This window comes from Strongylocentrotus purpuratus, unplaced genomic scaffold (assembly GCF_000002235.5).
Source record: "Strongylocentrotus purpuratus isolate Spur 01 unplaced genomic scaffold, Spur_5.0 spur5_scaffold_21, whole genome shotgun sequence".
NCBI lineage: Eukaryota > Metazoa > Echinodermata > Echinoidea > Camarodonta > Strongylocentrotidae > Strongylocentrotus > Strongylocentrotus purpuratus.
The window spans coordinates 15,092,185-15,104,575 of NW_022145607.1; the positions used below are offsets into that span (position 1 = coordinate 15,092,185).

The 12,391-nt window shown below is 36.5% G+C and overlaps 1 protein-coding gene across 1 annotated transcript; it reads left to right on the forward strand.

The window, feature by feature from the left end:
• Positions 1 to 4,770: 4,770 nt before the first annotated feature.
• Positions 4,771 to 8,785, forward strand: LOC100891536. Its single transcript, XM_011682204.2, has 2 exons — positions 4,771 to 5,070; positions 6,487 to 8,785. Exon 2 carries the CDS (start codon positions 7,134 to 7,136, stop codon positions 8,574 to 8,576), a length of 1,443 nt encoding a protein of 480 aa, XP_011680506.2. The 5' UTR covers positions 4,771 to 5,070; positions 6,487 to 7,133; the 3' UTR covers positions 8,577 to 8,785.
• The last annotated feature ends 3,606 nt before the right edge of the window (positions 8,786 to 12,391 follow it).

Consider the following 12,391-nt stretch of genomic DNA (forward strand, 5'->3'; position numbering starts at 1 on the left):
ACTATCCTCTGACACCGAGTTCGAGTTGAGTATCGCGTTTGTTGAAGAGAACGATTCCGGCACACACATCGTTAAAATAACCGAGGGTGCACGTTTCATTTGCACGGTGTTAATTTTGAATTTAACCATCGAGGTTATACCTCCCACCTGTTCAACGATCCTTGACAGAGGGCGCGGAAAATTACAGATGTCTTGCCAATGGCTGCAGGTGAACGTTGGGGATCAAGCCCAACTTATAGCAGGAAATCAGGTGCTGTACGAATATTATGCTCCTGAGATGAATATTGCTAGTTATTTTACATTAACCAACAAATTCAGTGTTTACGTCGATCCCGAATTTATTTTTGACGAGAGAATTATGCCGGCCGAATGTTTGGTTACGCACACGAGGCAACGTCGCAATAAAACGTGTTCTTTTCCTCCCGTAAAACAACATACGATTCAAGATGATGTACTCCAAAGTCAACATGTACTATTTAATTGTTGCGCCACAAACGAGACTTTTTCCTTAACGTGGTGGTATAATAACAGTTGCGATTTGCAACCTGTCAATTATACAGAATCTTATACCATGACTTTGGGGAACATCGTTTTCCTTTGCGGTGAAGAGGATGATTCCTCAAATATAATAGTGCATAGCATTGGACAATTGAATTTACCAGACCACCAATATCGCGTGTCATTCCTTTCCGTACCTGATAGCGATCTGAAACAACCAAACGATTCGACGGACGAACTACGATGCAAAACCCTCATTGTGAATATCACAAAGACTGAGCCGACATCGCCAACTGACGATTCTGTGACTCAAGAAAATGACCCCTCGTCAAATTGCGTCGTGAATGAAGAGACGAATGCGACTGATGTAGTCTCTCAAATGAAAACCATTTCCATGGAAACGATGCTCTTAACTGTGCTAGCCTTATCAACGATAGCCCATGGTGTTAGCATTATAGCATTCGTGTTTTCGTACAGAAATGCCGACGAATATGATGTAAGGAAACGTGATTAAATGATCGTGTAAGAAATGAAAGTTTATGAATCTAAGAGAAGAATCCGTGTATATAATAATGCAAAAATAGGAATCTGTTAAAAACGTGTTTTCACAAGCCTGTACATATGTATATGTGTAGTTATGTATCATCTTTGCTCCATTTTGAAACTGTCACATATATACCCACGAAGAATACATAACGTATTGTGCTGTATAACATAAGATAATCTGTGTATATTCTCAGTATATATTGTAAATATGATAAGTATATTTGTCTATCTTTTTCAATAATATTTATGTTTGTTCCAATAATCTTTCTCTATAATGAAATGGAATAGTTCATGAATGTAGAGCGTTAATAATAGTAGATCTACACTTAATATTGATCAATGATAATCAATGATAACCTACTAATCTCATAGACTTAACCTAAGAATGTAATGACTAGAAGAAAATGATATTTATACACTGTAAATTGAAAGAAACATATTTGTAACGATGCACTTGTTCCCGTTCTTCATGACCATGTAATTCTTCTTTCAATTTTCGTTAAAACCTTTGAAATGATTAAGAATTTTCATGATTTATAAGGTATTAATTCATTCATTTAAAAAGTTCATGAAAAAAATCATAAGGATCAGATTTGCACAATTTCAAGTAAATGTTAAATACACTTAACCACCTATCTATAATATAACCTTTAGTACATCTTTAAAACTACTTTTAAGTCTTTCATTTATTTAAACCAACACAGAAAATCATACCTGTATCATTTATATTTCCTTTGGAATAATAGCATATTATATTATGCTTAGACATTTTAATTGATATCATAACAAATAAAAATAGCAGGTCATTAAATTAACTGTAGGAGAAGAGATTATGTTTAAATGAAATGCACCATAAAAGTATATCCATGTTACAAATGAAACATTTTTACGTAGGCATAATGTCGGTGAATTAATGTGATTAGAATGATAAAGCTTTTGAGGAAATTTATGGTTGAATGATGCATTATGTTTGAGGCAGATGTAAACAAAGTTTCTTTCAAATCTTTTCTCTTATTTTCTATCATGTTCATATATATATACTAAATCAATTCATTTGTTCTTGATCAAATTAATATTGAAACAATGTATATTATCGTATTGCTTGATTCGAGTATTATATGCACAGTTCTAACATGATGGTTATAAACGTATGTAAACAAAAAGTGTTGTTAATCCTTCCATTTCATTTAAATATTGAGAATTTCTCAAAATATCAGAAAAAAAAACATTATCACTTTCTGGTTTAAAGAAACAGTAGCTCTTGAATTTGTATATCTGGAATAAAATTATGCTCTACTCGTCACTGCTTGCATGTATTTCACGTTAGCTTAGCAACATAAAGGTTATTATACTCGTGTTCGACTAGAATATATTTGCTGGTATTTAATCTGTATAGATTATATTTCTATTGAGACATGTATCATTTTACATCACATAATGAGCTCAATAACATGTGTCGCTTATGATGATAATTTGTATTGTTAATATTTACAACAAATAATACTCCGGTTTGTGGTGTGAAGGCATTTTTTAAAGTGAGACATGGTTATTTCCAAATATATTTTTGGTTTGTATTTTCTTTATGTCGAGAGAACGAATGAAATTACTTGGACTGGCTAATTCAAGCTTTTTATCATTGCATTTTCATAATTTCCCTTTTTCCTAACTCTTTATATTATTGTATAACATGCTTAATTTGAGTAACTTATGATAATGCATTTTGAATGAATTGTAATGTTGAATTGCTATGTTTAATCTTCACTATAAAGAATGTAACAAAACCAATCAATCATTAATAAAGAGTCACGTTTCGCAACCAAGCCACTTGTCAACCACTCTCCTTTAATTTAATCATACTCTAGTTTCTATTCCACTTTCACTAAGTCTTTATTTTTCATAGAACGTCCATGACCACAAAAACAGAAAAACAATGAAGGATATGTGAGTCGTTGAGTGTGATATATGTGGGATGATTTATAATGATGATTTTTAGTGTTGGGATTATGTTCTAGTTTCGAAATATAAAAGGATGATATATTATCTTTTAAAATATACTTCCTCTTTAGAAGATAGGCCTATGTAACTCAAATAAAACTGCAACTATAAAATTCTTAATATTTTGTACATTTATCGAAAAATTAATCCTATAACACTTTTAAATATAATTATGTAGAAATATAAGACTAATAGGGCATCAAATCCATTTAAAGATAAAATGCTCAAAGCGCACATGTGAACAAACATGACAAAGGGGAAATAGATCTATAAACAGAGAATATGTCACATACATATTACTGAGTGCAGAGATATAGTCGGAAAGAGAGAGAATATAATCAATTGAAGGCAACTACGAACAAATACATTTTTAGGCTTTTTGAATGCTTGAGAAGTTGATAATTATATACATGTAAATGCAAACAAAGAATGAAAAAGGCAGAGCTTACATCGTTTCAAAATTGTTAACTTTACGGCTCACTAATTTATTCCAATCTATAAAAGTTTTTACCGCCAGACCCGGTGCGACAATGTAGTGCGTTGCATATTAATCTTGTAAAAGTTGTTGCTATGTCGGATGATACAGGGTCTTCAGAAGAATGTGATAAAGGCATGAACAAATCTGAAAATGTATGTGAGCTAGGCCATTGTTTGCTCGGGTACTCTTATTCTCACTTCATTCAAAACATTAATGTCTCGATATAACATTTTTGTTATGGGGAGAAAATTCAAATTTTCAAAAACTCAAGAATTGTCGGTCTAAGATGTCAAACCATTTGATATGATTGTGAATCTCGAATATGTGATGATGCAATTTGTGGAATGATGAGAGTGTATGCCTGTCTAATATCATCATGGCGATGTTAATTAGGTGCTTCGAAATTAATTGTTTTATGCATATAAAGTTGAAAGTAGTTTCAGTAAAACAGGAATATTAATTATACTCTTCCCAGGATTGTTCACTATTTTTTACGAAAATTATGAATAGAAGTCGCTTGTTCAAATCACTATTTCTAATTCGCTTATCTATACTTCAATGTAATCCAATTGATCCCAAGTATCATGAAATACATAGGTAGTAGAAATGGTTTACCATACAACCATAGCGGGATCATTTCTTTGAATTAGCTTATTATTTCGTTTTTTTCGGCCGGGTATTAGTGTTCCAATCGCATGCATATTCAGGAAAGATCTTAATACTACTATTACTAAGCTCTTTTTTTCAAATTGTCAAATGTTGTTATTTTTTCGCAGCCGACCCCCCCCCCCCCCCCCCCCCCCCCTCCCCCCTGCCCTCTATCACGCCCATGGCAGAGAAAGTTTATATTGACGAAAAAGCTATGCATGTGGACGGTTTGCGCATACTGAGAAAAGCAGATGTTTAATACCCTCGGGTTAAAAATCTTGGATCCTTTTAGAGTTTTTTTGTTTTGTACTGTAACATTTCTATAAAGATCAACAAAAATAGCAATAGGGTTAAGGATCCTGAGCTCGGGATAGCCGGAATATTTTCTTTTAATGTTATTGAACATAAATTCTCGCGCTAAGTGTTCACAGAAGAAATGGGACAAGCTTTTAACAAATTATTTAATGCCATCGAGAGTGTCTGCGTTTGAGCTATTAGAATCTTGTATTGTTCGCCTCCAAATCCCTTTTGGTATTACGTAAGACTAAGCGCCAAAGAACCTATTTAGACGACGGTCTCTTTTGTTCCTTGTTCCTGGTATGAGTATATGCACATTGCCCAATTGTGCTAAAGGTCGCTTAAAGTACACCCGAGCAAATAAACACTCATTCTCGTCTGAAAATCGTGAGTATTATTATACATCTCTGCAGCGTTGTCGCAGACCGAAGTATACGTCGAACGTGTCAGGTAGTTGCTGATAAATGTCCGCCATTGGAGGCTATACAAAGTATTGCAACTCTTTCCTCAAAGTGTCAGACTGGCCTGATTGATGAAGAGGGGTTTCACTTTCGTAATGTAAACGCGGCAAGATCGAAAATGCGTAGGCGACTGTTCAGACAAACAAGGTAATTATCAACTACATTTTACAGAAGAACTTTTAATGTAAGTGCATGTATCACGTGTATTGTGTCATTACTTAGTTTTCCTTGGACACCTTAACCTCTTCTAGATATTTTCGAGGAGAAGATGTCCTTCATCATGACACGAGACACATGCTCTGATTACAATGGCTCCAAACCTATGTAGGACTGTGGTCATGTGGGACCAACTATGTGGGACAACTCTCTTCTGTACTAGTTAAAATAGAATAAAAAATTCAATGTTATGTTAGATAACTTTTTGGTCTTTTCAAGTCGGACATATAGAAGAATTTGTCTATATATTGACCATCTCCCGCATGTATCGAAATAGAAAAGGAGACTTTCCTTAAAATCTTATTTGCTACATATTTTAAATCATATAAAGCATCATTCTTGCACTATATACGCCAATTTTCCAATACTTAGTAGACCAAATCCCCCTGGAGCTAAATTATACATGGAAGAACTCACTCATTTCTGGTAATATTCTGGCGAAATATATGATGTAATTTTAGAAGAAAAAAACACATTTACCCATAAGAGAAGGAATAATGTTTGATTGCACAGTCATCTATCATTTAGATGATCAATGACCTAATTTTTACAAGAAATATAGTGCCCAAAGTTCTGTGGTTTCATACAATTTTCTAACTACGAACTATTCTCATACACACTTATGTGATGTTCCATTCATAAATATACAACTTTTAGATGATAGATGTAGTCTGTATGTAGGCTTCTGTTTTCAGAGGTTTCGTTCATCAAACTGCATGCAAATTATAATCAGGGTGATGCCGGTATGTTATCGATTTTGCCATTGTTCTCAGTCTCTACTTGAATAATAGCTGGAAAATACGTGTTAATGTTATCGGCGAATAAATATTTGTACTCTGTCACAGAGAATGCTCCTAGTATTGTTAGGCTTATCAGGGCATGTGAGTTAAAGTCTCACCTCCCTGGGCTTATACATCAAATGTTTTAAACAGTTGTGAATAATATTAGAAGGAAACTTAGCAACATTACATATCCTTTTGTGGACTATAGATGATTTTTTTTTTTTTTAATATGCATGCATATTAGAAATGATGCATTGACTATCATGCTCGTTATGAACTATCAAGCGCATCCTGGTTTGCTTATTCCATTTCAATCGTGTAAAATATGATAAATTAATTATATGGATAATCGTGTTGTCATTAATCAATGATTAATAATGATTTTCATTTGTAATAACGCTCTCCACGTTTTATCAAAACTCGCAACGACGGGAGGCAAACTAACGCTTAATTATGGCTATTTATAGAATTCTTTGCATGTTCCTTCATTTCAAACATTGTCATGTTAATACTATCATCAATTCTCACTGGTTATAACTTTCCCCACTCTTTTTATCCGCACCAGGACACGTAACGAGATTCGGGGGAACTTGAACCAAGCGAGAATGGAGAGATTTCTTCCATGCATGGTGCAAGACTGAGATGAAAACCATTCCTGCCAAAGAACACCCTATTGACGTGGATTCGGCCTTCTCAAAGACACTAAAACTTCAAAGAGATTCGGGAATATACTTGAAGAATATTCTTAGACACGTGGAACAAAATACATTTTGTCAGCAGATTGGTTTTCTTCACATGTCCTTGAAGTAATTCATGAGGTGACAGTGCCATCGTCCCAACAACATAATTTTACTTCATATCATGGCTTTATATAAGGAGATATTGTGAAAAAGTTCTGACAACGTTTACTAAAAGAATCCTGAAAGGAGGAACCCGGGAGAAAAGAAATAGCTATTCGTATGTCTTGACTGCTTTCAAATATGTAAAGGAAATAGAAAGTGCTTCAAGCGGCATTGCCTCAGGATATCAAAGATTGTTAAAAGATAGATAAACATGAAAAAGTAAATGGCACGCCCGGTATTATCTCGTGCTGCTGAGCCTATTAGAATGCATGTTGAAATATGCACTCTGGAAATTTCACCGAAGGCTAAGGGGACCAACGTTACATTTTCTTTCTAGGACACAGCAGCATCATATGCAAAAAGATAAACAATGCTCTCTAGAGCAGCCCGTTCAGGTGCACTCCGCATTGGAAGAATCTTGTCATGTAAAAGGAGGTTTTGGCCCGTCCTCGCTGTAGTGATAACCATCATCTATTTAATAGCATCCTTGTCATTCATGATACAAGACAAGTCTCTGTCGAGTCTTGGATTCGTTCATAATTCTGATGAGCAGCTGGAGCAATTGGTTGGCCGGACTCTGCCAAGAGTGAAAGACCAACCGCCGTCGTCCTGCAAAGCGAACATTGAGGTGGTCACCCATCGGACTCTTGGAGATGGATGCTTCTTCAAAGATAGAATTCAATGCGAGGGCATGCCGACAATCAATTCCGCTTTCTTCGACGTCGTCGACAGAAATGTGGTTTTCATCGGCACTCTTTTCCAGAATGAGTCCTGGATCAACGAGACATTTATTTGCGAATTTCCAGACAGTAATGTATCGTTGGTAGATCCAGTGGTTATCGATGATCGCAGCATGGGTACACAACCTCAGTATGTTTTCGTCATGACTTGCCCAATCCCTGATATTTATTTTACCTCCTTCTTACCTCATAACCTTCCAGATAGGCTTCACGTGAACCTCTTGGAAAATTCAACTCTATTTCAAAGCTACCGCGACGTTCCGCTCTGTAAGGCTGGTTGGAATAAAGTCCACTACCTTGCCATCTGTACCATGGTGAATAACGTCGATGAGTACTTTGATGATTGGTTGTTGTACTACCGCTATATGGGGATCGACCACGTGTACGTTTACGATAATTCTAAAGATGGGACAATAATCGGTGTTCTCGATCGCTTTATCAGTCTCGGTTTCGTTACCGTCATCCCCTGGTCGCATACCTTCACGCCGACCAAAACCTACCTTGAGGTTCAAATCGCTCACGAAAACGACTGCCTTTGGCGACATCGTCACGACACAGATTGGATTCTGAAAATCGACGTCGATGAATTCATGCAGCCGATGTTCGAGACCGAGACAAGACTGGTCGATTTCCTGCACGAGTTTGAGCAAACGTTACCACCATCCATCGGCATCGTCCGCGTTCGAAACTGGTTCTTTTCGCGCCCGTCATCGAACGTCAGCAAGGAGATCATGTCGGGGAAATCGGTCATCGAGAGAAACCCCTGGCGCAGCCCTGAACCGACTAGAGAGGGGCGTGGTCGCGAAAAGTGTTTCATCCGCCCGCAGTGGGTGCATTACTTTAAGATCCACGCCATGAAACTCGGTGGGGACAGCGTCACCTTGGATCCACAGACTGAAATACGTCTTGTGCATTATAGAAGTGAGAATCCCCGCCACAGAAACTTTCGTATTCACAAGTTTATTCCAGACAATAGCATGGTAAATCTGTGGAAATCCATAAATAGATGGGTCCTTTTCACAAAAGACAGAGTAGTCATGTATGGGTATAGAGAACATTTATATAAAACATGATTAGTCACCATTAATGAAATATATGGTCACGAAGTCTTATTTATTAACCTTTAAAATTGAATTCAACTCGTGCATTAGCGTAGAGTGCTGGCGCTGTATGCGTGAAACGTGTAATTTATTTCAAACAGTTTATGCACTTAAAAAAAATCTTTCGCAGTGATTATACAAAGTAAAAAACATTATGATGAAATTAAAAAACTATGGCAATACGTCTGGTACATAAATAAGAGAGAAAAGACATATAACAATCTTACTTTGTCAACTATTTTATTTATTGTGCAAACAATTGTTATATGAAATGAAATAAAATCAATCAATCAATCAATCAGAAGTGTAACACACTGCATATATGACAATCTTTTCAAAAACAGATTAAGGTGATTTAAGGATATTTTCTTTAAATATTTTTGTTGGCTCAGATATACAGTATGTATCTAAGCCAACAAAAAACATTGATATAGTGTATTTATATTAGTATGTTAGAATAGAATGTTCATGCAAACTCCAAAAACCTTATCTATTCCTAGAATCGTTATTTCCATTACTAAATTTGTTTGTATCATAATTTTTTACCACTGTCTATATTAACTATGAAATAAAAACTCATTGTAATATTTTGAACAACCGAGTACCGATTATTCAAAATGAATATCGAATCAATGTAAATTCCCGAATAAACTAAAACGTATAAAAAAAACTTGCCTCATGATTATATTCAATAACGTGTGTGGAAATGGAGGGAGGTCAACTTTGATTATAATGACTCATTATGCCTATACCGTTTGCCACACGTACCTCAGCAATCGTTTGATAGATAATTAGTAAATAAAAAGATAACATATTAAATTTCGTTGATTATTAACATGTTTGTTCTTAAAGATCACGCTCATTGATCCTTATTTACTGATTGATCATTATCTAGTTATGCTGAACTTGAGACCCACTGGGACTTTTAAAAATTCGACTGTCACTTGAAACAGTGTCTATACGAATTGTTTAAACATCCGGCATCGCATCCCTAAATGGATAACTAAAGATATTTTTTCCAATATTAAACAGGTTTAAAGAAAAATGAATCGCTGATTTTTTTTTTCTTCTCGTAAGATGAAAGCTATGCCCTTTTTCACTGCATCAGCATTTAAAAGGTGTGAGAATACAATTTAGCAACACGCTTGGTGTATACAAACAAACAAATGATATACATATATACTCCTAATCTGTATCTATATTTTGATAGTTAAAAGCGTTGTCAAGCTTTTAAAAGTTTTCAAACTAGGAGACAACAGTAACGTGTAAAGTGTAGGCTTAAGATATGACTAAAGGTCAATATATAATCACCATTTGAAATAGGTTTGCGTCTAAAGTTCCGTATTCCATTATTTCATTTAAACCTGGTGTAGGACGGGCTACAAGCCATCCGCTGATATATTTTCTTAACTCACTTTTCGACCAGAGACATGTTTAGAAGTCCATGTTTCATGGTTTCGACCGAGCTTTAAAACTCGGCATCCGGTTTAACTTTCAGGAAAATATGAGAAAAACATATCATCCCACCCCCCCCCCCCAGACCCCTTCCGCCCTCCCCCCCCCCCCCCCAAAAAAAAAAAAATCATTGCAGCTAGCCATGGAAACAGTAGTAGTGCCTGCACTTGCTGAGAAGCTGTCTTTTTGCTCGTTTCACCATTCGTGTCATCTCGGCTCTGACTCGTCTGTTCATGAAGGCATAAACGAGTGGATCGGTAAGAGTGTGACAGTAAGCCAGCCACATTGCGAAGACGCGGAACCAGTGGGCTTTGGGAACCCATGACCAGTCTGCGTGGTAGATGAAGTACGGAGTCCAACATAAGGTAGAGGCTGAGATAAGGATTACACCTTACGAAAAGAGATTAAAACAAAAGCAAACCCCTCATTAGCATTAAGGAAAAACTCACGTAGCTCATTACATCGCCATAAAATCATTGTGCCGAAAATTTCATATAGGACTAAAGAAATGTAACTTATTTGCTCCAACACAATTATCAGCATCATTCCTGTCCAATATGAACAAAAATATTTGTGCAACATGTCTATAAATAAACATTTTAAGGTCAATGAATAAAATGAACTTACTTATCAAAACATCATCGTCACTGAAGGTACGTTATTCCAAACAAACACACACAAATTAAAGATTGAGAAACTCGTTAGACTCAATATAAGTGATAGACTATAATTATGGCCTACATTGATTTGGATCGATTGATTACATTACTTTGTCTTGGCCTACCCATTTTAGCGACCCGCCTGTGCGCCTGATGAATGTGCGTTCGACCTATCGACATGTATTTCGTGTCCGATGTTCCTCCATTCGGCAAACTGCCTTTAGTATCGCCCTCATCGTCATCAGGCTTCTCTAACTGATCTGAGAAAACCGTTTCCAGGACGACGGGAGATAATGTCTCCTCGTTTCTCTCTGACTCTGGTGGTACAGGTGAACTCGTTTGGGGAGCAGAACCCTTTTGTGACAAGAAAAGACACAAATTGGGACCTTTGTTTCCTACTTTGTACATATCTAAAATTATTAGGTCATGATTGTACACTTTGGGACCCCATTGTATTGTTTGTAAGTATTTTCTTTAACAAAATGCAATGCCAGGTGTATTTCACACCTGAAAATATCGATTGGGGTGAGGGGGCACGATTGGGGGTTTCTTCACAGTTAGCAGCACAGGAAAACAAATTATAAGCTTCGGAAAATTGTCAGTCAACAGCTCCTTAACCAGTTAAATTTGTCTGCATAGGCCTAATATAGTTTATGAATGATGTATTTTACGTCTAGTTAGTATAATCAATAGCATTAGCAAGTTACACAAACGTACGAGTGAAAGTGATAATGGGTGTGGGAACTCATGAAAGCAGTACTTGTCGGTGGGGTTCCAGGTTCTTCGGGAAAGTATAGATCACATCATGCAATGGAGGTGGCCTACACGGATTTGAAGGATAAAAGTAGCAAAGAGCTATACATTTTGGCTGTTCCATAAAATGGAGCATTGTAATTTCTCCCGACTCGCTTTTTCAAATTAATATCATGTATGTTGCTCTTTGAGTATAGGTTGAAAACACGTTCCTATTGTTTGTGTGTGTGAAGATGCTGCCAGTGTGTGTGAAGTGCGTGTGTTGGTGGTGTTATGGAGCATACGACCCCGAACCCATTCATATACTACGTTAAATTAGCTAACCTGGACGTCGAGCCGCATTGCTTTGGATGCGTCCTTATCCATCGATGCCATCGACTTCGAAGCCCACTTCGACTTTACCAATGTGTGTCTTCGTAGACGTTGATCGCTTCTCCAAATGTAGAACGTCATAGACGCATAAAATATAATAATCATGACGAATATTGGTATCAGAACACCTGCGCTGACTATCGAAAAGGCATTCCCTGCCAGAGGAGCTACACAGCTCTTTCTTGATGGCTTGAAGTCGAAACCGCTGACCACTCCAGAAGCTCTGATAGAGGTGATTGACAGCCCAAATAGCCAGGATAGGGCAACCATGATGTAAATTCGCCTGCGTTTTGGCGGGAAGCGCTTGGCGAAAACCACGAGAAACAGACGATCAATGGCGATGCAGAATATCAACGCGAAGTTCGTGATGGAAAAGGCGATTGTCAAATATCCGTTGAGATACTGTAACAGATTAATGAGATATTGAAATCAATTGGATAACTCTTTTTATATAATATTTGTAGAAAGTTATCAAAGAGTTTTAAAAATCATGTGGCCAAGTCGATGAAAAAACAGAATCGCTATCGTATTCGACATTGGTAATTACTC